General features: G+C 45.8%; 1 protein-coding gene across 1 annotated transcript in view; it reads left to right on the forward strand.

The window, feature by feature from the left end:
• The window catches only part of TEKT1 (tektin 1), a 34520-nt gene extending 11851 nt beyond the window's left edge, over positions 1 to 22669 (forward strand). The window contains exons 2-8 of the mRNA XM_029614117.1: positions 6865 to 7066; positions 7818 to 7983; positions 10419 to 10547; positions 11791 to 11934; positions 16264 to 16486; positions 21142 to 21338; positions 21804 to 22669. Coding sequence (XP_029469977.1) covers positions 6877 to 7066; positions 7818 to 7983; positions 10419 to 10547; positions 11791 to 11934; positions 16264 to 16486; positions 21142 to 21338; positions 21804 to 21897 — 1143 coding nt within the window. The 5' untranslated portion in view covers positions 6865 to 6876 and the 3' untranslated portion in view covers positions 21898 to 22669. The remainder of the gene's footprint in view (positions 1 to 6864; positions 7067 to 7817; positions 7984 to 10418; positions 10548 to 11790; positions 11935 to 16263; positions 16487 to 21141; positions 21339 to 21803) is intronic.
• The last annotated feature ends 4463 nt before the right edge of the window (positions 22670 to 27132 follow it).

Raw genomic sequence — 27132 nt, forward strand, 5'->3', positions numbered from 1 at the left:
GCCAGTGTGGTAAGATCATGTCAGTGACTGATGAACACAACTATTGTTACCTGTGTCTCAGTCCCAACCATGATCAGGCGGCCTATAGGAACTGCAGAAGAATGTCTCCCCAGGCCCAGTGTCAGAGGGCCATGAAAATATCAAAATTGAGAGAAGAGGCATCAGGATCCAATGCCCCATCTCCGAAGGAGGAAAGGTCCACACAATCCTTGCCTGGGCCGAAGACTCAACACCTCAACCCGGTAAGATGGGCCCAATCTGTGGGATCTGACGGGCATATATGAAAAGTCAAAGCTTCTATAGCTTCAACTTTGACACACGCTGTGTCAAAACATAAGGCAGCGTCACACCAACCAATGCATGAAGCATCGACGCTTGTGAGACCGACACAACCTATAGCATCAAAACAACCAATGTCAGCGTTGAAGTCCATGAAGGAGAAAGCATTGGCACACTCGACCATCACATCGAGCAAATCGGTGCAAGTGAAGGCACCCAAGACATCGACGCAGTCGGAAGCATCCAAAAAATCGACGCATTGCGTCATTGATGCAACAAGTAGCGTCAGGCACATCGAAGCACAACACAGCATTGCACAAATCGACGCATATTAAGGCATCGTACGAATCGACACAGGGCAATTCAAAGAGTCTTAGAGAATCAGGAACAAATCTTACTAAGACTTCAGAGAAGTCGACTCAATTAAAAGTGTCCTTTCCTTGGACCAATCCTTCTGAACTCTACGATCCAATAAATGTTGACGCACTTTCCAAATTTATTATTCTGCCAGAGCAGTCCCCACCACACTCCCATCAAGGTAGTATCAGATCACATCTTTATTGCAATGTTCTGACCAGGCATTAGAAGAATCTCCAGTGGAAATGGCTTCCTCCCCAGATACGTCACATTCGGCCAGGAAGCTTTCCAGCACCTAGGTCTAAGGCACCAAAAGCAAAAATTCTTACTGCAGCACTCCACCCCCCCAAGAAGAAGATCTGCAAAACACAATCCCCCTCTGAGCCCTCATCGAACAGAGGTAAGAGAATGCAGAGTACAGCACTAGGTACAACTGCGAAGGAAACAATATCACAGATAAACTCTATTCTTAAAAATTTCATTGCCAACCTGCCTTCTCACCTAATTCATCAGTTCCTTCCGAAGAGAGCCGTTCCCCTCATTCGGAGCACCCTCCATCACCCTCATTCAGAGCACCCTCCATCACCCTCCGTCACCTGTGTATATAGGATTTAGTTCACAAGATATAGACAGTCCTCCTTCCTTGCCGGACCCGACCAACTACCCTGAGGAATCACTGCTATCCTCTCCTGGAAGCTCAATGGGCATCCCTTCTGACCACCAGAGGAGCAACCTCAACCTTCCTCACCCCTGGAAGATTTAACCTACTCTAAATTTTTAGAAAAAGTAGGATCCTTATTGAAAGTAGAAACCCACAAGATCCCTGATCCAAGGGTGGAAACAATGGGTATATTAAGAATTTTGGAGGTTCCGTTGGAGCCAGCCATTCTTCCTTCCATTTGGATTCCTTCCCATTGGATTCAGTTATGGATAAAGTGTGGGACTTCCTCAAACCATAGTACCAGTATCCAGAAAATTAGAATTAAATTCAAGATGCAAAAATCAACCCACTACAGCAACATGCAAATCCCACATACGTCAGTAATGGTAGAATCAGCCATAAAGAAGGCAAAGAAAAGTAGACTGCATTTGAATATGCCTCCAGCCAAAGACTACAAGTTGCTGGATGACTTTGGATGAAATTTGTTTTAAAATTCAATGTTAAATGTCCAAATTCAACAACACCAATTTCACATAACTCAATATCTTTACAAATGTGTCCAAAATCTAAAACCATTCGTTTCAGGGTCACAGGGAGACAGACACTGAAATGCCACAACCCTTCATTGACCTTCAGGAAGGTTTATGAAACTTTTTGAGAACAATATGGGGTAGATTTTCAGACGAGCGCGAATAGCCTACTTTTGTTTGCGCTCCAGGCGCAAACAAAAGTACGCTGGATTTTAGTAGATACGCGCGTAGTCGCGCGTATCGGCTAAAATCCTGGATCGGCGCGCGCAAGGCTATCGATTTCGTATAGCCTGCGCGCGCCGAGCCGCGCAGCCTACCCCCGTTCCCTCCTAGGCCGCTCCGAAATCGGAGCGGCCTAGAAGGGAACTTTCCTTTGCCCTCCCCTCACCTTCCCCTCCCTTCCCCTACCTAACCCACCCGCCCGGCCCTGTCTAAATCCCCATCCTACCTTTGTCGGGGGATTTACGCCTCCCAGAGGGAGGCGTAAATCCCCGCGCGCGAGCGGGACTCCTGCGCGCCGGGCCGCGACCTGGGGGCGGGTATGGAGGGCGCGGCCACGCCCCCGGGCCGTAGCCACGCCCCCGTACCCGCCCCCAAAACGCTGCCGACACGCCCCTGCAACGCCGTGCGCTCCGGCCCCGCCCCCGACACGCCTCCCTACACGCCCACTCCGAAAACCCTGGGACTTACGCGAGTCCCGGGGTTCTGCGCGCGCCGGTGAGCCTATGTAAAATAGGCTCACCGGCGCGCAGGGCCCTGCTCGCGTAAATCCGCCCGGTTTTGGGCGGATTTACGCGAGCAGGGCTCTGAAAATCCGCCCCTATATGAGGCCTTTGACACATCTGCCAGATCTTCGGCGGCATCCATCACAGCTAGATGTATGGCGTGGCTTCACTCAAGGAGTATACGTGAGGATTTTCATGAAAAATTGGCCAACTTATCATTTCGAGGTGACAACATTTTTGAAGAAAAACTGAAACAGTCTCTCAGATAAAAGAACAAAATGTAGCAGTATAATCTCTGATTTCCCCTACTAACAGTCAAGCTACCACTAGTAAGTACTATACTCAGTACAAAAAAGGATACTACCAGAGTAGACCATACAGAAGCTACCAACCTTATAGGTCTCCCTCTTATCCGCAGTCGAGACTGCAGGAGCAACAACCTTTACAAAGAAACCATCAGAGAGGTCAGAGATCCCAAAAACCTCAACAGTCACAGCCCCAGAAACAACAAAGTTTTTGAAAACATCAGTCACATCACCATGTCATGTCAGGGACAGAATTTCATCTTTCTTCCGAACCTGGTCCAGAATCATGACTGATCAGTGGGTTCTCAACATGATATCCCAAGGGTACAAACTACAGTTCATCCATCCTCCCAAATTACCTCATCCTACAAGAGCCATAAGATTGCATTCTCATATTCCCATGTTTTATCAGGAAGTAAGAACTCTACCAAACCAGAGAGCAATCTGTTCTCTTCTGCCTTGTCAAAACAACAAGGGCTACTATTCCCATTATTTCCTCATCCCCAAGAAACAGGAGGTCTTCATCCCATTTTGGACTTGAGATATCTCAACAAATCTCTATAGAGGCAAAAATTCAAAATGACCTCTTTGAAATCAATCCTCCCTTTCTACAACCCAACAACTAGACTTGAAAGATGCATATACTCACATTCCTGTTCACAAGGATTACTGGTCATACCTGTGTTTCCAGGTTGGGAATCAACATTGCCAGTACAAGGTACTCCCCTTTGGACTCTCATCTGCCCTGAGAGTCTTCATAAAATGTCTTGCGGTTGTTGTGGCACACTTGCGGAAATGGGAAATCAGAGTTTTCCTGTATCTTAATGACTGGCTCATTGTCTGCCCAAACACACAAGCAGTACAAAACCATTTGATGGAACCAATTCAGTGCTTGGAAGAACTGGGATGCATCATAAACTATGATCCATCCCACCCAGACTCTGCAATTTATTGGAGCAAGGATTCATATGCCCATTTCCAGGGCGTTTCTGCCCATCGACAGAGCCCAGACTCTGCGCTCTCAGTGTCTGTCTCTTCAACATCAAACTTATACCACAGTATGTCGAAAACAAATCCTATTGGGGCACATGGCGGCAGCAATACATGTGGTCCCCAACACCCATCCTCACATGAGGCAATTACAATGGGGATTAAAGTCTCAATGGAATCAATGCAGACAGTTCATGTCGAAGATGATTCACATTTCAGCCTCAATGAAAAGAGACATTTCCTGGTGGCTGAAGCCTTCAGTGTTGACAAAGGAAGCACCATTCAGAACTCTCCCTCATCAACTAATAATAACAGTGGATGCTTCAACAAAAGGCTGGGGGGATCATCTTCACCATTTAAAGTCACAGGGTTTGTGGTCTCCAGCAGAACACAGGTTTCAGATAAATCTGTTGGAACTGAGGGAAATAAAGAATGTATTGCATACTTTCCAATCAACTATTCGGAACAAGTCTATAATGATACACATGGACAACCAAGCAGCTGTGTTCTATATAAACAAACAGGGAGGGTCAGGTTCCAAGATTCTCTGTAAAGAGGCAGTACAAATTGGTGAATGGGCAGAGAAAAACAAAATAATCCTTCAAGCGTCTTATCTGCTAGGACTTGCAAATACAAGAGCAAACAAACTCAGAAGAATCTTCCAATCCCACGAATGGTCACTAAACCAAGTGGTAGCAGAGAATCTTTTTACTCTCTTTTCATAGGGAACTCCATGCTTAGAATTTGTTCATTGGAGGACAACATGCAGGTGAACGCCTTTGCTCATTTCTTCCCAGCACACAGAGATTATCCCAAGATGCCTTTCTGATTCCATGGTCAAAGGTCTACTGTACACCTATCCCCCAATTCCACTAATATTACACATGATTAAAAAATGCATAGCGGACAGAGCAGACATCATACTCATAGCTCCAGCGTGGCCGAGTCAGCCGTGGTATGCTTATCTGGTTCACCTCTAGATTCAGCCACTGATTTTTCTAGGGTTGAGCCCACATCTTCTAACGCAAGAGAGGTGAATCTTCATCCACCCGATGCACTCCTCCCTCCAACTGACAGCATGGAGACTGAACAGGAAGTGTTAGGGCATTTCCAGCTACCATCCCATATCATGGATGTTTAAATAGGAGCCGGAAGACCATCCACAAGGAAGAATTACACCTTCAACTGGAAAAGATATTCCAATTGGTGCGACCATTGAAAAATTGACTCTTTCACTTCCTCTACAAGGGATTTGCTCACTTATTTACACTCTCTTTCTACATCAGGTTTAGCGGTCACATTCATATGTGTACACCTAAGTGCTATAGTGGCTTATCACACAAAAGAGATTTAATACGGATTCATCCACCAATACAAAAGCCTCCAGTTCCATGGGATGTAAACATTGTCCTCAAAAGATTGATGGAAGCTCCCTTCGAACCCATGGATTCTGCATTCTTAAAACACCTCACTTGGAAAGTACTCTTCTTTGTCGCAATCCCATCAGTGAGGCGAGTAAATGAACTTCAAGCCCTTGTAGTCAATTATCTGTGCCTTCCGTTCCACCACGACATAGTCTTGTTGCATATCCATCCATCCTTTTTACCAAAAGTGGTTTCAGCCTTCCACCTGAACTAGTCAATCTCATTACCTACCTTCTTTTCCAAACCACATACCAATACAAGACAGAAAGCACTTCACACATTGGACTGCAAAAGAGCATTAGCATACTACAAAAGAAAAACACAAGCAATTAGGCACACTTCCCAACTGTTTGACTCTTTTAATCCGAATGACCCTGGAAAGCGGTCTCCAAAAGGACACTATCAAATTGAATAACTCATTGTATCCAATTCTGTTACTCATCAAATTCAAGAATTATATATTATCCAATCAAAGCGCATAAGGTCAGAGCTACAGCGATCTCATTAGCACACCTGCACAACGTGCCAATTCAAGAAATCTTCAGAGCAGAGACGTGGTCATCAATTCATACCTTTACATCCCATTACTGCCTGGATCAACAGTCAGCAGCAGACAGTGCATTGAGATCAGCAGTGTTACATCACGTCCAACAACATTAATGGCTGTCCACAGGTGACAGGTTGCTTTTATATAGAAGTGGCGCTGTAACGCAAGCAATCTATCTGCTTGGGACTCCCAGATAGCATGGCTAAATATGCCTGCTTATCAACAGAAAAAAGCAAGTTTGCTTACCATACAGTGTTTTCTGTAGATTGCATGATGATTTAGCCATGCGTCCCTCTCCCTCCTCCCTGGACAGTCATCTGCTACATTTGAACATCTGCTTGGAAACCAACTGAGGAGATCAGCTCGAGGAGCGTGGGAACAAAAAAAAAAGCTCCACCCCGTGACGCCCAGATGACGTCACCCAGACAGCATGGCTAAATCATTCTGCTATCTATGGAAAACACCGTTTACGGTAAGCAAACTTGCTTTTACTTGCCTTGCTCCATGAGTGCTGTGGTTGCCTGAGTACCCCCAATATTACAACTGCTTCCTGTATCACCTCTTAACTTTCTCTCATGTCTCAGCTGCCATGGATCCAGGCGAGCAATGAGACAACATAGAAAGCAGATCTGATATTGGGAGTGTTCCAGCACCCATGGAGTTGGCACCAATGCCTGCATGTCATTTACACTTTTTGTATGACAAATCAATATGAGCAATCTGGTAGAAGTAGATAATGTTCTTCTATTAGTTTAGCTAGAAAATCTGCTCCTGTAGCAGAGAGGTAGAGGTCCTGGTTTAGTGTTGGAAGGTCTGAATCCTGAAATCCTCCATTTTTAAAACTAGACTCTGGTACTGCAGAGTACACAGCAAAAGCTGAACCTTCACAATCATGTAAAGAGACACCTTTTTTTTTGGCAAGTGCTATTGCTTTCAGAATAAAATACATTATTACTGAGCAAATGCTGTACTTTCTATGTTGCTGGGACTTCAGAGAGCACATTGTAAGACTTAATGCTGCCTTCTATTTTCTTCCTCGTGTCTAGGGTTTGGAAACCATGGCCAGATTAATCCAGCTTCCCCCAAAGTTCCTTCCCCATGAGTGGAGCCTGGCCAACCAGACCAAGTATTCTACGGCTGAGCAGCAGCGATCGAGGTCAGAGAGGCTGGTAGCCGAAAGTCGGAGGTTAGTGGATGAAACTGAGAAAACAACTCAAAGAACGCAAAGTGACGTCAACAAGAAACTAGGTAATCAGATGTGGTTTATGCATGCCTGGATCTGTTTTTATTCTAGAAGTTTAGTTGATTGATTGATACTGATAACAGAACCACAAGGCTCCTTATAAATGAAAAAGGAGGGTGGGTAAATTTCTTAAGAAATTCATCGTAAGTGGATGGTGCCAGGGATGAGTCTGTATCCATGTAAAGAGAGAAGGAGATTTCAGTGCTCTGGGTGGGCATGCAGACATGAATGAACTTCTGTAATTACAGTGTGTTGTAAGCCGAGGAGTACACACCAGGCAGGGATGGATTTAGTTGTGAGCAACCCCTAGACACCTGCCGGTTCCACTTTACCCCCTAGTCTGCCAGTTTCTCCGCCTCACTCCAGGACCTCTTCGGTGCTACCCCATCCTTGAAATCTTCCGATGCTGCCTCCCTTCCCCCATCTTCCAAGGTTTCTAATTCTTTCCCATCCCTCTGCTTACCTTCAGTACTTCCTCACCCCCCTCAAGCCTCCTGACTCGCAGTGGTGGCTCCCTGCCTGGCTCTGGCAGCAGAAGGTGACAGATCTTCAACTGCCTGGTGACTAAAAGCAGGCTGCTCCAGAGCCGTGAGCAGCCTTGGGCAAGTTTTCAGCCCCCAAGGGCCACAGTGAGCATCAGGACCCAGCATGCTATTGGGCCATGTGCAGAAGGGAAGGCTACAGTATGCTGCTTCGTAGTCAAGGTAGCTTTGGCTTTTGTTTTTAAGGTATGTATAAATTTTATTTCTGTTGCAGAGCAGAGGATCGAAGAAATACAATTCTGGAAGAAAGAGTTAGATGATAAGCTAGAAGATATTGTTAACGAGATTAATGTTCTACTGGCATTCAAAGTGCGGCTGGAGAAAGCCTTGGAGAGCTGCAAGGAGCCACTGAACATAGCCCAACAGTGTCTTCTCAACAGGTAGCAAAATATATGGACTTTTCTGCTTTTTTCCCTTAAATACCTTGGTTTTTGGCCTGGCAGTTTCCTCCTGGTCCTTTGTATTTCTGGCTCAATCAGAACCAGGGCTGGGATCTGGCACTGGGAGCCTTCTTTCACAACCATGTGGGGATTTTCCCCCTATTTTCTATCCCTGTCCATCTCCAACATATCTAGTCTGGTCAGTGCAGTGAGGATCCTAGGCTGGGGTCCATGAACCAGGGCTCCTTCTGGAACACTCTGGCCACTAACCCTGAATCTGGCAATGACCATGGCTCCCTCTACTGGGAGCTGGGAGCACTGCATCCCCAGCCCCGAGGAGTAGAAGACCCAATTCAAGGATCAAACAGGGACCTTCCACATGGCAGTACACAGCACAGCACATGACACTTGGCCGGTCCTTAAATATATATTTTTCTTTGCATACTCCCCATGCTGTTGTCAAATTATGTTTCTTCTTGAAAATGTATTTCCCCATTTATGTAGTGCATCTGAGTTTGGGTTTTAACTGATAAACACCAATAAAACACCCCTGATGTGTTTATTGGATAAACACCTGAAAAGTATCACTTCTCTTAGTGACTTCTCACCTCCCCCTTTGCCTCCCCTGGGTCCTCCATTCTCTTTCAGTGCCTTTTCCATACTAATGACTCCTCAGCTGCACATAAAGTGCATTCAGAAAGTATTCATACCCCTTCACTTTTTCCTCATTTTGTTATGTTAAGCCTTATTCCAAAATGGATAATATGCATTGTTTTCCTTCCTGAATCTACACATAATACTCCATAATGACAAAGCAAAATCAGGTTTGTAGGAATTTGTGCAAATTAATTTAAAAAATATGCCAAGTTATCACATTTACATAAGTATTCAGACCCTTTACTCAGTTCTTTGATGAGGCACCCTTTGCAGTGATTCCAGCCTCACGTCTTCTTGGGTATGACGCTACAATCTTGGCACACCTGGATTTGGGGATCTTCTCCCATTCGTCTCTGCGGATCCTGTCAAGCTCTGTCAGGTTGGATGGGGAGCGTCAATGCACGGCTATTTTCAGCTCTCTCTAGAGTCTGGGCTCTGGTTGGGCCACTCAAGGACATTCATGGACTTGTGCCAAAGCCACTTCTTGGCTGTTGCTTAGGGTCCTTGCGCTGTTGGAAGATGAATTGTCGCCCCACTATGAGGTCTAGAGCACTCTGTAGCAGGATTTCATCAAGGATCTCTCTGTCCTTTGCTCTATTCATCTTTCCCTCAATCCTGACTAATCTCCCAGTTCCTGCAGCTGAAAGATATATCCCCACAGGAGAATGCTGCCACCACCATGCTTCACCATAGGGATGATATTTGCTAGATGATGAGTGGTGCCTGGCATTCAGGCCAAAGAGTTCAATCTTGTTTTCATCAGACCAGAGAATCTTGTTTCTCATGCTCTGAGAGTCCTTTAAGCTGTCATGTGCTTTTTACTGAGGAGTGGCTTCTGTCTGGCCACTCTACCATAAAGGCCTGATTGGTGGAGTGATGCACGGATGGTTGTCCTTCTGGAAGGTTCTCCCATCTCCACAATGGAACTCTGGAGCTCTGACATGAGTGACCAGGTTCTTGGTCACCTCCCTGTCCAAGGCCTTCTCCCCCGATTGCTCAGATAGGGCGGGCGGCCAGCTCTAGGAAGAGTCCTGGTGGTTCCGAACTTCTTCCATTTAAGAATGATGGAGGCTTCGGGACCATCAATGCTGCAGCAATTTGTTTGGACCCTTTCCCAGATCTGTGCCTCGACACAATCCTGTCCCGGAGGTCTAGAGACAATTCCTTTTACTTCATGGCTTTGTTTTTGCTCTGACATACACTGTCAGCTGTGGGACCTTATATAGACAGGTGTGTGCCTTTCCAAATCCTTTCCAGTCAATTGAATTTACCGCAGGTGGACTCCAGTCAAGTTGGAGAAACACTGCAAGGCCGATCAGTGGAAACAGGATGCACCTGAGCTCAACTTTGATGTCACAGCAAAGGGTCTGAACATTTATGTAAATGTGATATTTCAGTTTTTTACTTTTAATTAATTTGAACACATTTCTACAAACCTAATTTCGCTTTGTCAATATGGGTTATTTGTGTACACTGAGGAGGGGAAAATGCATATAATCCATTTTAGAATAAGGCTGTAACGTAACTAAATGTGGAAAAAATGAAGGGGTCTGAATACTTTCTGAATGCACTGTATTTGATTCTGCTGGAAAAGGTACCCAGGAATAGAACCAGTGCCAGAAAAACACTAATTAGTTGGAAAATAAACACCTAAACTTACAATTTATAAACCTCTAAAATCAGAAACCCTGTTTATATGGCATCCTGAAAAGAGCAGGTAGCTGACAGCGTACAGTGAGAAGAGAGTGTAAAACTGTCATATTTTTGTTACTGTGCAGAGAGAGGCGAATTGGCGTTGACTTGGTCCATGACGAAGTAGAGCGGGAACTTATGAAGGAAGTGGAAGTTATTGAAGGGGTTATTGCTTTGCTTCAGCGTACGCTGGAACAGACCATTGAGCAGATCAGGTACAGAATGCTTCCCGCCCTATTTCTGATGCCTACTTAAGCAGCAGGCTGTCCCAGGAGAACCTCTGTAGGAATACTGAACACACTTCCCTGTGTGTGGTATAGCACCAATGAATGTAAACATATGCTTGGAATAGTGCAACTTGGACTGTAAGGAGGCTGCATTGTGACAGAGCATTATCTTTCTAGACAGCAAAAAAAAAAGTCCTAGGCTCTTGTCTGTCTCAGAATATTATCCTCTGAATATTTGCATCTTGCAGCAAGATCAACTGGGGTCTGCGGCACTGGAAAAGGAAGCAAACTGGGCAGACTAGATTGGCCTTACGGTCCTTATCCGCCATCCTATTCTTTGCTTCATTATTAATGCACAAATCGAGTTATCTCCAATAACTGCAGCGCCTACCTTTTAAAACGTTCATGTCGATGCAGAATGATGCGCTCTGCCGAGTGCACCGTTTAGGCCCCGTTTGGCCACGCGTTTTAGATGCGCTATTATTACCCCTTATACTGTAAGGGGTAATAGCGCGTGAAAAACACTTGGCCAACCCCCCTGAAACTAATAGCGCTCATCACATGCAAATGCATGTTGATGAGCTTAATAGTTATTACCCCAGAATACTGAAAGTAAAATGTGCGGCCAAACTGCTTTTCTGTACACCCTCCAACTTAATATCATAATGATATTTAAGTCGGAGGCACCAAAAATAAAAAAAAAAGGTTTGAAAATGGACGCTCGATTTTTCCGGCGTCTGTTTTCCGAACCCATGGCTGTCAGCGGGTTTGAAAACCAATGCCAGTAAAATTAAGCATCAGTTGTCGGACCCACTGACAGCCGCCGCTTCCGTTAATAAGGGCCCTAATTTAAATACAAAATTGCGCGCCCAGGAGAGTGGCCTGGGCGCGCATTGGGAGAGCGGGCGCTCGCCTCGGAGCTCCGGCTCTTCCGCTCGTTTTATTGCATCGGCCTGATTGTAACTAAGAATATCTAATTCATAAAACTAGTTTTGGATTTATTTTTTGTTTTTAGATCATGTCTTACTAGGACTGTTGTTCAGAGATTAACATTTTTTTTTCAGGGGGCTCCATACTCTGAAACAATTAAAACCCCCTGAGAAACATCAGCCCTAAACATTACTGCCTGCCTTTGTTTTTTTGTTTTTTCAGTGAATACCGTAGGACTGGCGTTTTCAGTCTGTGCAGAAACAAGTTTCATAGTGGCGCTATCTGACTTTGTCCTTTTCAGGCTAAACCGCTCGGCTAAGTACTACCTTGAAAAGGATCTGAAAGACAAGTTCGCCGCCTTCACAATAGACGACTACTGCAGTACGCTGACTAACAACACGCCAGACATTCGCTATGCGGAGGATGTTGTGAAGATTCAGGGAAAGTAAGCAGTTTCCATCTCATCTAAACTGGCAGATCTGTATTTTCATAGCCTGCTGTTATCACATTCAGTGCTCACTAGGAGTGTAGCTGATTTTACTGTTTCCCGGTTCTTCCTCTGTTCTGCAACTGAGTTATGTTCCTGTGCCTGTAGGGAAAGGTATAGCTCCAGGCTGGCTAGGAGGGTGCTATGCCAGAGAGATGCGACAATACCTATATATCTCCTCTCTCCTTCTTACTCTTCACCCCCAAAGACTGAGAATATTGCTTCCTCGCCCTTTCTGGCCCAAGACACTGAAGTGCTAAGCATGCCTATGAATTTCTTTGTACTACAGAATGCAAAAACAATAGTTTACATATAGGGGTAGATTTTATAAATCTGCACCCGCGCATACTTTTGTTCGTGCACCAGGCGCAAACAAGAGTACGCAGGATTTTAATAGATATGCGCGTAGCCGTGCGAATCCATTAAAATCCGGGGTCGGCGCGTGCAAGGCTTCCCAAAATCGGCAGCCTGCGCGCGCTGAGCCACTCAGCCTGCCTCCGTTCCCTCCCATCCCCCGCACCTTCCCCTCCCTAATCCACCCCCCCAGCCCTATCTAAACCCCCCCTACCTTTGTTGCACAAGTTACGCTGGCTCGAGGCAGGCGTAACTTGCGCGCGCCGGGTCGGTCGCCAGCGCACCATGGTCCGGTTCGGAGGCCGCGGCAACGCCCCCCAGAACGCCTCTGATGACGCGACGGTCACGAAACGCCCCCGACACGCCCCTGACACGCCCCCCCAAGAAAGCCCCGGGACTTATGCACGTCCCGGGGCTTGCGCGCGCTGCCGAGCCTACTCAACTTAGGCTCGGCGCGCGCAGGGGGAGTTTGGGCCAGGTTTTCAGGGGGTACGCGCATATCTTACATGCGTACCCCTTTGAAAATCTGGCCCATATTGCGAGAAATATATTTTTCACCCCCACTCTGGGGTAGATTTTATAAATCTGCGCCCGCGCGTACTCTTGTTCGCGCACTAGGCGCAAACAAGAGTACGCGGGATTTTAATAGATATGCACGTTGCTGCGCATATCCATTAAAATTCGGGGTCAGCGTGCGCAAGGCTGCCCAAAATCAGCCTGCGTGCGCCGAGCCACGCAGCCTGCCTCCGTTCCCTCCAAGGCTGCTCCGATTTCCTTCCGCCTTCCCCTCCCTTTTCCTACCTAACCCACCCCCCCCACCTCTTGTTGTACAAGTTACACCTGCCCGAAGCAGGCGTAACTTGCGCGCGCTGGGCCAGCCGCCGGCGCACGATTTCCAGGCCCGGGAGCCATTTCGGAGGCCTTGGCCACGCCCCCGAAATGCCCCTGGTCCGGAACCACGCCCGCGGCCCCGCCCCCAAATGACTCACTGTCGCGACACGTCCGACACGCCCCTCCAGGAAAGCCCCGGGACTTACGCGTGTCCCGGGGCTTGTGCGCCCCGCCGAGCCTACTCAACATAGGCTTGGCGTGCGCAGGGGGGTACTTCGGCCAGATTTTCGGGGGGTACGCATGTATCTTATGTGCGTACCCCTTTGAAAATCTGGCCCTCTATTAATACCAATACCAAAAACCTTTGCAAGCTGAGGACTGAAAGGAAGGCATAATGTGGAACTACCTATCAGAAACTTCTCTTTTCATCAGAGATCTCCCTTGCTGCATGCAATTCCTATTGAACCCCAGGACTGGCCTAAAAGGATATAGGATCCCTGCAGTATCTTGTGTGCACATTGCTGTACAGGCTAGTACACTATGCATACCAAATTACACTGTTGTGACTGTGTATAATTCTGTCGTCAGTCCTTCTATGGTTACTAAATCATATTTTAAAACTTAAGAACTATACAAAATCTGGAGTGTTGAATCTCAGTCCTCCTGAAATTGTTGCACGTTAAATGAATTCATTGTAGTTTAATTATTATGCATTTATATAGGGCCCTGAACCAGAGTGCTGGACAGCAGATTACATGCAGGTGCATTTCTTGCCCCAAAGAGCTCTGTGGGATCAAATTTCAAAAAAGGCAGCATGCCTAACTTTTTCAGCTGACCATTACCAACTAGAATTTAGGATACATTCATCCTAGAAATAGCCAGCTAAAAGTTAGCTGGCAAGACATAGGGCATTCAGCCTTGTGTGCCTGTACCTAGCTGGCTAGTGCTGAAAATCAGTGCTAGTTTGAGAACATAAGAACATAAGAAAATGCCATACTGGGTCAGACCAAGGGTCCATCAAGCCCAGCATCCTGTTCCCAACAGTGGCCAATCCAGGCCATAAGAACCTGGCAAGTAACCAAAAACTAAGTCTATTCCATGTAACCATTGCTAATGGCAGTGGCTATTCTCTAAGTGAACTTAATAGCAGGTAATGGACTTCTCCTCCAAGAACTTATCCAATCCTTTTTTAAACACAGCTACACTAACTGCACTAACCACATCCTCTGGCAACAAATTCCAGAGTTTAATTGTGCGTTGAGTAAAAAAGAACTTTCTCCGATTAGTTTTAAATGTGCCCCATGCTAACTTCATGGAGTGCCCCCTAATCTTTCTATTATCTGAAAGAGTAAATAACCGATTCACATCTACCCGTTTTAGACCTCTCATGATTTTTGCTAAATCCTTTCTTTCAAAATACCCATCTTGCTCCTTCCCAAAGCAAGTAAAAATGTCAGGCCAACCTCCCCTCAGGATTCTCCCATTCTCCTGCCCGATGTTGGTAAAAAATTAAATCCTCTTCCACTCATGATGCTCTCCCTAACCCTAAAAACTACTCACAAATGCTTCTTAATTCGAGCTAGCAAGTGGATTCACTCTTACTGCAATCGGCTCAGCTCAGTGATGCTCTGACCCCTAAGTGAGGTGGCAGAGGATAAAGTGACCTGCCCAATTGAGGAGTGCAAATGGATGACAGATTTAAATCAGGGGTAGGCAATTCGTCCTGGAGTGGCACAAACAGATGTGGTTTATAGGCTATCCACAATGAATATACATGAGATATATTTGCATACAGATATACATATTCTTTGTGTTGTGATGCTGACTGTTTATGCAGCCTCCCAACCACCAGAGGTCCTCGTGGAGCTGCTCCTACTCTCGCTTCAGTCATAGTCTCTGTGATCCCATGACTCAGTAGGGCTCTGCCTATTTAATCCTGCTTCTGGCTATGCTCACTGCTGTCACTGAGTTTCGCTAGCTCTCTGCTTGGCCCTGTCCTGCATTGGACTGTGCTTTGGCCTTCTTAGGCTTTCTGCCTTTGCCTTAGCTTGTGGCCTTCTCAGGCCTTCTGCCTTTGCTTTTTCCTGTGGTCGTCTTAGGCTTTCTGCCTTTGCCTTGTCCTGTGGCCTTCTCAGGCCTTCTGCCCTTGCCTAGTTCTGTGGCCTTTCTGGCCTTCTGCTATATTCCTGCCTGGTGGCCTTCTCAGGCCTGCTTTCTAGTCTGTTGCCTTTGGCTTTGTGTTCTTTGTTCTATTTTGTCCTGGTCTGTCTGTTCTGTCTGTCTATTTGTCTTGTCCTGGTCTGTCTGTTCTGTCTGTCTATTTGTCTTGTCCTGGTCTGTCTGTTCTGTCTGTCCCAGTGTTCCAGTCTGTTTGGCTCCACAGTTGCAGTCTGTTCCAGAGTTCCATGCTTACTTGCACCTGGTTCCAATTCCACGCCTGCCTGATTCCAGTCTCGCCTTGTCTCTCCAGTCCTACACCGCCTGCACCTCTACGTTGATCACAGTCTAAGTCCTGCTGACTGCCAGAACCCAAGGGCTCAATCTGCGGGGGAAATGGCTGCTATAGGCTGAAGATCCTTAGTCCTGTCTGCGACTATTCTGAAGTCCTGGCCTGCCCCTGTGGGGCTTCACCAGCTCTAGCCAGGCCCACAGCCTTAACACACTGTGGATATCCTGAAAAACGGACCTTTTTGTGGCAGTCCAGGAATGGAGGTGCCTATCCCTGATTTAAATTCTGGTCTCCTGGTTCCTGGCCCATTGTTTTAACCCAGTGGTTCTCCACCCTGTGCTCGGGACCGACCTGATCAGCCAGGTTTTCAGGATATCTGCAATGCATATGCATGAGATAGATTTCATTGTGGATGCCCTGAAAACCTGACTGGCCAGGTCGGTCCTGAGGACTGGGTTGAGAACCTCTTCTCTAACCACTAGGCCACCCCTCTTGTTTCCAGGCCACCACTATAGAACAACAAATTATGATGACATTATGATAGATTTCTAGTCCAGCTTTAAGAACTGAGGACCTCCATGACAATAATAGCAAGCAGCAGATTTGTTCTGGCATGCATTGGACTAGATGCTGCTGTTTTTGTTTCATTTTAGCTCTGTAACCCCGAAAGAGTGGGAAGATTTTTCTAATGCCAACATCGTGAAGGCATTTAAACAGAAGAATAATTCCCTGACTCTCAGGGCGCTGATTGACAGCATCTTATCCCAGACCTACAATGACATGTACAGCCAGTACAAGACGGTCAACCTTGCTTTTGAGAACAGGTTGAGGGACACCAAGGACGCCAAGGCCAAACTTGAGATGCATCTTGGGAAGGTAAAGAGAAAAATAGCTTAGAAATTAACATAATATAAAGACGCCCTCACTTTTTTGTTTGATCCTCTGGAAGTAGATTTCTTGCCTCTTACCCCAATGTGCTTTTAGGTCTTGATTTTCAAAGTGACTTAAGTGCATAAAACTTTGTTTAATGCACGTAAGTGGCGCTCGAGGATCAGTTAGGTGATTGTGCCCCATTTTGCATTTACTTTTGCACGCACTAGCAGGAGACATTCCTGAAGGTGAAGTCTAAGCAGGGAATCCATTTGCTTTCAATTTTCAAACATACGAGCATCAATGTATCTACAGAAAGATACACCTCAGGAGCAGGTGTAGCTTTTTGTGCATCTAGTGGCAACCCGCGAATTTCCAATGTGGACTTATGCACATGAGTTTGCTTTGAAAATTCAGACTAAAGAGTATGAGTACAAGCAGCATTTTACCCATGGGAATGACTTCTGAAAATTGCCCATTTTGTATATCGGTAAAAGAGCGCAGGTAGTTCTTTATGGTGCGCACTGTAATTCTGCCTTGCAGTGGAGGCCAGGGGCAGTTCTACCATTAGGCAGGATGAGGTGGTTGCTTCAGGCAGCAAAATTTTGGGGCAATAAAATGTGCCCTCCCCATAACAGCCCTCCGGTCCCAACCCTAAGCAGGAGGAGAGTGGCGCCATTTGAGGAAATGCCGGTGGAGATCCAATCCCCAAGCAGGAGTTGAGAGGCGCCGTTTGAGGTCATGCAGTGGGGATCCCATCCCCAAGCAGGAAGAGAGCTGTGCTGTTTGAGAAAGTGCCAGTGAGGTTCCCACTCTCACCGGCAGGAAGAAGCTGGCGCGATTTGCTGACGTATCGGCAGCTAAGAGTTCCATGCAGGTGTGGCAGCACTTTTTGATGACATACCGGTGGAGGTTCTCACGCCCCATCTGCAAAAAGAAGAATGGTGTGCTAGTGAAGTCCCCCGTCCCCCCCCCCCCCACAGGCAGTAAAATAACATTGCTGCTAAAACCCAGAAGAAAGGAGGAGAGGAGGCCTGAGAGGTGTGTGTATAAAAGGAGAGGCTGCGTGTGCATGAAATCCTGCATGTACATGTGAGGATCTGTATGTATGTATGTGTGTGAAATCCTGCATGTATGTGTGAGAGAGAGCCTTGGGTGTGTGTAAGAGTGTAATTGTCTGTGTGTTTGTATGAGAGCCTGCATTTGTATATGAGACAGCTTGCCTGAGCATGAGAGAGAAAGCACCTGCGTGTACATATGAGCGAGATCCTGCATGTGTGTATGAAAGAGAATGCCTGCTTGCGAGAGCCTGCATGCATGTGAGAGAGTGCCTGTGTGAGTATGACAGATAGCCTGTGTGTATATGAGACAGCCTGTATATATGTGTACGAGAGAGCCTGCACATGCATGAGAGCGAGAGAGAACCTGCATGTGTGCAAGAGAGAGTGTGTGTGTGTATGTGTATGTGTGTGAGAGCCGAATATGTATGAAATAGAGCGCATCTATGTGTGTGAAGGGGAGAAAAAAGAAGATAAAGTTTGTGCAGCCCCTTCCCCCAAGTCCATGATAATTTCTGGATGACTGGAAATCAAAAGATAACAGGTATTTATTTATTTATTTTATGGGCTGGAGAGCTAAAGATTTTTTAATCCCAATTTTTTCAGTTTTGGGGTGTTTTCATGTATCTGCTGTTTTGAAATATTTTATTGGTGTTTGGGAAATAGAACAAATTAAATTTACAAGACTTTTTAAATTATTGGATGTTTGTCAGCTGTTTTGACATATTTATTCTTTCTATTAATATGGTTTTAATATTATGAATGATGTTTTATATCTCTAGATTTTATTGCTTGATGTTTTGTGAGGAATGATGATGTTTCTGTTTTTCCATTGTTGCATTGCATAATACAGTCAGGTTTGTTGTTTCCAGAGCATGTCTGTGAACGAGAGTGAGTAAGCCAGTGAGTATATGTGTGAGTGAGTAAGAATGAGTGAGCCAATGAGCATATGTGTGAGTAGAAGGACTATTTAAGCCGAAGGGCCTGTGTGTGAGCATAAAGAGCAATTGAACCAGTGAGCATGTATATGAGAGACAGCCAGTGTGCATGTGTATGAGCTCGAGCATGAGAGAATTTGTGACGGAGTGAGTATGTCTTGGAGAGAGAATATGTGAATCAGTGAGCATGTATGTGAGAGAATCTAAGGAAGTTTTTGTGAGAATGAACAAAGTGTGTTAGAGAATGTGTATACATGTGAGAGAGGAGAAAGTTGGTGCATATCTCTCACCATTGACTAATCCACGACAATCTCAGGTTGACTGGAATTTAAAATTTCCGAGGTACAGAGAGCAGGGGATTTTTTTTAGCTTAGTTTTAATTATTGGTTGTTTGATGTATCTGCTGTTTTGAAATATTTTGATATTTAGTAAACTAAAAAAACAATATTATATGTTTGTAATCTCTGGATGTTTTATTCCTCAGCTGTTTTGAAATATTTATTCTTTTTATGAGTTTGGTTTTACTATTATGATTAATGTTTTATATTTCTTGATTTTATTGTTCGATATTTAATGAGGAATGGTGATGTTTCTGTTTTTCCATTGTTGCACTGCATATGGAGTCTGTCTTTTTGCAGTTTCCAGTTCAGTTTTTGTCTGCATGTTTCTATTTATACTTTAGTATCTCTTTATTCTGCATGTAGTGAGGATCTGTCTGTGTTCTGTATGTGTGACTGAGGTGAGGTATTCTGTTGGCATATAGTTTCTGTGTAGGGATCTATAACAGCTTGTCTTGTTCTGTTTTCCTAATAGTAAGTGTATTGGTGTTTTAGGGCCTGTTGTAATATTTGTAGTGTTGTCTTTTCATAGGTACGGTTGTTACTGAGAGTGTCGACAGTTAGTGCTGTTTTAATTGTAATTATAGTTCAGTTTACTCATGGTTTTCTGAGGAGGGTAAGTCTGCACCCAATACTTGTTAAAATAGGCCTAATACATATGGATTCCGAGTGTCTTTTTTTGCAGGGTTTTGTGTTTGGCACCACAGTAGTAAATATAAATGTATATACGTTGTGAGTGATGTTTTTACCTCATAAGACTGTACATTGAATGATCTGTTTCTGGTAACCTATTATTAATGCATCATTTTTAATATGTGGGAAGGGGCAGGGGTACAAAGCTGCAAACTTTGTCTAGGGCAGCTAATATCCTTGCACCGACCCTGAGGGAGTACGCCATACACAGACCTTCAGCTTTCACTCATTCCTACTTCCCCAGGGTGGAAATGCTGAGGGAAGGATGGGATACAGGTGGTAGGGTTCCTGGGAGTGTGACAGGATTACCAGCTTTCTAGAAATATTAGAACGGACACTCTCTCTACAACTCTTCTGGGAATCCTGACTCTATCTCCCCCATTCCCCAGCATTTCAAATCGCCCAAAAGGCAAAGCTCTAAGAGGGAGCCCTCCTCTTTTGCTGATTTTGACCTGTGCCACACCTTGTGGGGGGGGGGAGGGGCACCATCTCATCCCTCACCTCAGACAGCAAATTACCTTGAGCCGCCCCTGGTGGAGGCATTCCCAGCCGGTTAGGTCAGAGGGCAAAACTATTTTTGGATCCACAGATACGTGCAGATGTGTCCGTGCATCCTGGAGAGTGGGCTCCAATAATTCTGCATGGAACTTCTTCCTCTAACTTCCTACTGGAAGAAAGAAATGCTGATAAAGTTGGGGTTTCATATTTCAGCCCAGAAGCATTTGACCTATTTTTTTTTTTTTCAGGACAGGCTAATAGGCCTGGGTTTTACAGTTCTGATTTGTTCTTCTGATTTCACTGTGATTGCAAGTCAGTCCAGCTTTGCATTATTGTTTTTTTGTTTAATTTTCTATTTATTTGCTTGGGGTATTTTTGTGGTTTTGTTTTGATTCTGTAGTTTTAGAGTGCATTAAAATGATTTGGTATGTGCTAAAAGTGACCAATACTAAAGAAAATGACATTTTGTTCAGGGGTTGTTTTTTGTTGTTGTTGTTGTATCAGGTGGGAAATACTGCAAACTGAAACAACAAATATCGTTATTTCCCTATGATTTTAAAACGGCAGGCATGTCCCTACCATGCAATGGGTTAAAACCTATGCCGCAAATGGAAGGAGCTGGTTGGGAGCCTTATTGTTAGCAGAAAGCCGGGGGAGTGACATGAATTTGCTTTTTTTTTCAATCACTGCAGTTCCTTCCACCCCTTTACCTTCCTCCCCCCCCCCCCCCCCCCTCTTCTCAGGAGTGAAGTTAGCTCATGGGTGGCCTGTTGGGAGGAAACCTAGCAGGAGCGAGCATGTGGGATGATGCCCCACTGGTTAGGAAAACTAACATTTTAGTATTTGAAAAGAAACTGTTCCAATTTTTTTTTTTGTGGATGTAGCTGGTGCAGTTTTATTTTTCCTTTCTAAATGAACATAAGATTTGAAAATGGAGTCATTAGCTTGAGAATTTTCCTTTCAAGAATATCACAGGAGAAACAGGAGACAGCAGATAGCTCTTAAAGTAATAAGCAGCCAAAATCCAATAGCACGACTAAAATTAGTAAGTAATAAGTATTCAAGGACATACAGAATTCTGCTCGCTATAAAAACCGCATCATATCTCTCCTTTCTGTCTCGATTTTGATTTGAAGGTGATGGATGAGATTGCTTCCCAGGAGCAGAACATTGTGGCCCTAAACAAAGCCATTGTGGACAAGGAAGGACCCACCAAGGTGGCCCACACACGCCTGGAGACCAGGACCCTGCGACCTAATGTGGAGCTGTGCCGGGACCCTGTGCAGTACAGACTCATCAATGAGGTTAAGGAAATCACAACCAATGTCAATAGGTGAGAACCACAGCAGTGTCACGGAAGTGCCACACGGTCCTGGGTTGATGTTGCCAGTGGGAAGAGAATCCAAAGAAAAGGATTATGTTGAAAGGCTAACTGTGCCCCAAATTAGTCCCATCACAAGTAAATCTACTGCCGCATTAATATGTTTTTGGACAGTAGCCCATCAAATTGCAGCTCTAACCAAACAGCTGCTTAACCCAGTTTAAAGTCGTGCCACATTTTTGCACAAGATTTTGCCTGCAAAATTGTTGTTCTATGGCATTCTCTTTGTTCTAGGTTAGTTGCTGGAAATTAACTTGCTAGGTAAAAGATGCATCATTTCAAAACTGTGCAAGTACACTGACACGAAGAACTTTTTTTGCATTTTCCCCTCCTCGCCCAAATTTTGCCCGAAACTGAAATCTGAGTCTCTGTCTCATGAAGCTGAGTTGGTTATCTGTTCTCCTTCCTTCCTCCTAGGTTGAACAACACATTGGCACAAGCTGAAACTGAATTAAAGGGTCTGAACCGGAGCCAGCTGTCCCTGGAGGAGGAGATCCAAGTGAAAGGATAACTCGGTCTATATTGATGAAGTTATGTGCATGAAGATAAGAAAAGCAATATCCATTAATCACTTCTAAGGCACTGCTGCTAAAGGTTCCATCTGTGATTGGAACCAAACTGATCTCAGTGGTTGAAAACCCCTATGTAGCCTCTCCCCTTCCTTAAAGATTGTGATAGAATATATTTTTAGCTTTAATTAAAAAGTAAGCCACTGAAAAAATGATTTCCTGTGTAAATTAGTATACCCATTGTATGCAGTGTCTTTTCGTTAGAAACTGGTAGTCTACAAGAGTGAATGGACAACCCTATGCCTGCCCTGCTTCTTATACACTTCTTCTAAGCACCCATTCCTGTTCATACCCCAGATCAGTCCAGACGCATGGGTTTTGCCTCCCTACCAGCAGATGGAGACAGAGAAGAAAAGCTGTACTGACACCTCTACTTAACCTAGTGTTCCAGCTACAGTCTCTCAGTATTTCTTTGTCTCCAGCAGATAGAAGAGATATCAAACCTGCAGTCTGGAGATGAAAAAAAACCTCCCACGGGGTTGTAAGGGTGCTTGGTTGGACCATCCCCTGGTTGAGGCAGACGAGTAGGGGGGTTGGTGACCCTTTTTGGAGGCTGTCTCTGGATCTGTGGGGGGCTCAGAAAACTGGTAGTCCAGTTCCCTCTCTGCCCCAGTGTTGTGGACTTGCTGGCGAGTTAGCAATCTGTTGTAGACTTGCTAGGAAGATAGCAATCTGATACGCTGTCCTTCTCCAAAGGGGAGGAGCTAGTAATCTGCTGTCAGTCACTCTGCCAGGAGGGCGGAGTTGGCAAGCTGTTCTGCTGTGCTCCTGAAAGGGGAAGGAGTAGCGATATGACATGACCTGCTCCTCCAGAGCAGGTCATGTCATATCGCAGAGGGGAGGAGATAGCTATCTGTAATTCTATAGCGAAACTGCTGTTGAATACTCCTGTATGGAAAGGAAGTAGCAAGCTGTACCCATCTGTTAAGGAGTAGCAATCTGTTATGGATCGACTCTCTAAAAAAGAGGAGTTGGCAATAGGTGTATAGTACTTCGCTATTGAGATAGCAATCTATCATGCCCCTTGCTACGGAGTAGCAATCTGTATATATATATAAGCTGTTGGCAAGTCTTAGAGAGAGGAGAAGCTGTCTATATAATACTTCTGTGAGCGGAGTCAGTGGTCGGTAGTGGTTGGCTCCAACAAGGTGATAATAGTGAAAGGAATGATCACTTGGGGAAATGGTGAATTCCTGGGCCGATGGCAGATGACAGCGCCCCCAGGAGGAGATCCTGAGAGGAGCCACCGGCTAGGCTAGAATATGAGATAAACACAATAGTTCTTTATTAGACTGGAAGCTGGACCACCAGTGGTGGCAGTAGTGAGTCAATGTGTCTGGCAAGGCTGAAGTCCTTCTGATACTGGAATATAATCTCTGGATCGCTGAGCTGTAGAGAGAGACTAGAAGTAGTGAGTAGACAGGGTATACTGGATACAAGATGGTACACTCACAATAGTAGATGTCTGCAATGGTCTTTATGCCACAGAGGGTCTTCAGTACATGCAGGAGCAGGAGCCGAAGGTGAGCACAGGTTCCCACAAACAGTCTGTAATAAGAACTCACAATTGATGTATATGAAATAGCTTCTTAGAGTAGAAGAGAGTCTGTATAAGATTCTTGTAATCTTGCCAATGTACTCTTGATCTCTGTACCTGCGATAACGTCTTGGACGGAAGGGAGTCTTCAGAGTAATAGGAATGTGGGCCCTCGTGGAGCGAGTACCGTTCCTATGTAATAGGACTCACTGTGTTCACGACCGCGATCGCTTCCAGGAAACGAGGAGTCTTCCGAGTGTTCTGGCAATCTGAAATCAAGAAGAGAGAGCGGAGCCCCCGTGGAGCGGGTACTCCTGGTAAGTTTGAAAAGGCCGAGCAGTGGGGACAGGTTCCCCGGCTAACTCGGAACGTTGTTGCAAGTAGCGTGGACTGCCGAAGCAAGTCCTGTTGGAGTTCCTTGCTAACTCATTAGAGGTTAGCAAACAAAGACCATTTAAAGTGCAAAGAGATGACGTCACTGCGGGGGATGCCCCCGATGTTCACGCCCTTGCTGGTACAAAGTCTGGAGTGCGCGCCCTTACGTCATCGGGAACATGGCGGATCCAGAGCATCAGGCCAGCCCGGGGAAACCGAGACTATGAGGCGGAGCAAAGCTGCGGCTGCAACTGTCCATCAGAGCCGAAGGGAGTCGCATCCCAGGTAGAGAGGGTAGAGCGAGGGGCGAGAAGAGGCACGAACGCAACACCCAGATAACCCTTTCTCCCCAGCAGTGACCTCAGCATAGCATATAGCTAAGGGAAGTATGTTTGTCATTTGATAATTAAAGTTTGTTAAAATAAAAAAAAAGAAAAGAAGCTGAGAAGCAATTAAGCTGGAATTGGAGTTCAACAGTAGGAGGACAAGGCAGCGGCTATTTCTGCGAGTGACTGGGAATCACCACCAAGGCAGGGAGTGACACGTCAGTGAGTGAGTGTCCCATCAGTGAGGGGGTCTTTAGCACAATTGAGAGGATGGCAGCACATGCAGCTCATGTATTAATGATGCTGGCAAAGGATTGCAGCAAGAGCTGACTCCGGCTGGTCTGTATGTGCAATGCGTCTCCAGGGAAGAGGACAGTTCTAGTGAGACTGGCATAACATCCCCAGGAAAGAGAGTGACATGATCATCGGGGGCAGGCACTGCAACTGCTCCTGTGAGCATGGGAATGGCAGCCATTTTGTCTTTATGTGCAGCTGCGAGGAATGACCTAGGAGAGGGAAGGGAGTCCCCTTCTTTATCCCTAGCCATGCCAAAGTCCCGTGGGGGCATAAGAGGACTCTGAGGGCACTGAAGACCTTCTGAAGGAGGATTCTGAAGAATCACAGGCATTGTTTTTGGAGTATGTCTTGCTTCTCCATAGGGCTTTTCTAGTCAGTAAGCTGGCAGAGGAGAAGAACTCTCACCCACAAAGTTGCCCACAACCAACAAAATTGCCAAGATTGGACACTCAGAAGAGGTCCATGAATATCCTATGGGTACTTGGCCTGGCAGGGCAGCATGGCAGTTCCATGAAGGACTATGAGGACTCCAAGGGAGCTGACGGCCCAGCAGAAGAGTCTCCAGATGGAGAGTCGGCACAGAATCTTTCAGATCTTGAGGAAGTGCCGGTGGCAGAAGAGGACGACTCTAAGATAGTCCGCCTATTAAAAAAGGAGGAATTGTAGCGGTCAATCCCATATGTATTGAAGGAGCTTGGGATTAAACTGCTGCAGGAAGAGTCCTATCATAAAGGGGTGGATCCTGTCATGGATGCCTTGTGAGGTGCAGTGAAGGTCTTTCCCTTCCATAAATTGAAAAATGTTGGTGGCCCAGAAGTGGGATACTCCAGAGACCGGTCTAAAGGTAGGCAGAGCAATGGCAAAGATGTACCCCTACTGGAGGAGGCCTTGGAACATTTGGTGCTTCCAAAGAAGGACACATCAGTTTCAGTAGTGACCAAGAAAACCATCATCCCGGTGGCAGGGTCTGCTGCTTTGAAGGACATGCAGGCCCGGAAATTGGAGATCCAGCTCAAAAGGATTTTTGAGGTTTCTACATTGGGCATCCGAGCAGTGGTATACAACATATTTATGCAAAGTGCTTGTTTACACTGGGTGCAGCGCTTACAGGCAAAAAGATATTACCGCCTCAGCTTCCACCAAATAGGCTGAGTGCTTGAAGGTGGCAGTGGCCTATGTGGTGACGCTTTGTATGACTTGATTAGGATATCCTCTAGGCTTATGATGTCAATGGTTTCAGCCAGAACACACGTGTAGTTGAGGAATTGGTCAGCGAATGTCTGGTCCAAGCATCAACTGGGTTCTCTTTCCATCAAAGGCAAGCTTTTGCTCAGGGAGGACTTAGAGCAGTTGGTGAAACACCTAGGAGAGTCCAAAGGGCATAACTTGCCCAAAGATAGACCAAAAGTTGGCAAAAGACCCTTCTCTGGTTGTCGTGCTTTATGGTCAACAGGAAATATTGGCAGACTAGAGGCCTTTCTGCTGCTCAGAGGCAAAACTTGGGCAGGGTGCAGTCCTTTCAGAGTGGGCTTAAGCCGGCCTGGGAAAACTCTGGTCAAGAAAATGGGGGAATTATGACATCACAATGAAACGAGACTGGTTCACCCTTCCCTACAGGCTGTCAGGGGGTGGCTGGCGCTTTTTTACGAAGAGTGGACCAAAATTACAATGAACCAGTGAGTACTAGAATTGATAAGAGATGGCTCTGCATTAGAATTTGTTCTACCAGTCTGAGAAGCTTACATCATCTCTCCTTCGCGTTCCTCACCAAGCAGGAGGCAATTTGCATCACAGTGGACTGATTGTGGCACCTGGAGACCATAGTCTCGGTCCCCTGAGAAGAGCATGGAAAAGGAAGGTATTCCATTTACTTCATGGTTACAAAAAAAAGAGTGAACTTTCAGACCGATTTTGGATTTAAAGAAGGTGAATGTGGCCCTCAGAGTGCCACGGTTTCAAATGGATACTCTTTGATCAGTTATAGCAGCGGTCCACAAAGGAGATTTCTTGGCGTACTTGGGACCTAACAGAGGTTTTTCTGCACATACCCATTCAGCCAAAGCACCAGACGTTTCTAAGATTTATGATTCTGGGAGATCATGTTCAATTTTGCACCCTTCCATTCAGGTTAACAACGGCACCGCGTACATTTACTAAGTTGATGGTGGTAGTGTTTGCAGCTCTACAGAAGGAAGGAGTCCTGGTTCATCCTTATCTGGATAACTGGCTCATTCGGGTGAAGAAAACAGTTGGTACAGTGAGTCATGGAGAGGTTGTAGTCTATGGGCTGAATGGTGAACCTAGTGAAGAGCAACCTCATTCTGTCCCTATCACTGGAGTATCTGGGAGCTTGTTTTGACAACAGAATAAGCAAAGTGTTTCTCACAGCAGACAAGAGGGCAAAACTGCAGAGTTAGGTTTGCCAATTGTTACGGAATTGGTCTCCAGGGTTTGGGATTATTTACAGGTCATGGATTCTATGGCTTCTATGCTGGTGTTATGCTCAGGGTTGTGGACCCTTGGGCCGACAGGAGGATGGAATACCCTGGGATGATGGTCCGTAGGTTCTCCCGTCGGGTGGTGAGGCAGGAACAGAAGACGTGACCAGCTGGCCCTCAGCACAGGAGACAGAGGCGACTGTG

Source organism: Rhinatrema bivittatum, chromosome 8, assembly GCF_901001135.1.
Source record: "Rhinatrema bivittatum chromosome 8, aRhiBiv1.1, whole genome shotgun sequence".
In the NCBI taxonomy this organism is placed as follows: domain Eukaryota; kingdom Metazoa; phylum Chordata; class Amphibia; order Gymnophiona; family Rhinatrematidae; genus Rhinatrema; species Rhinatrema bivittatum.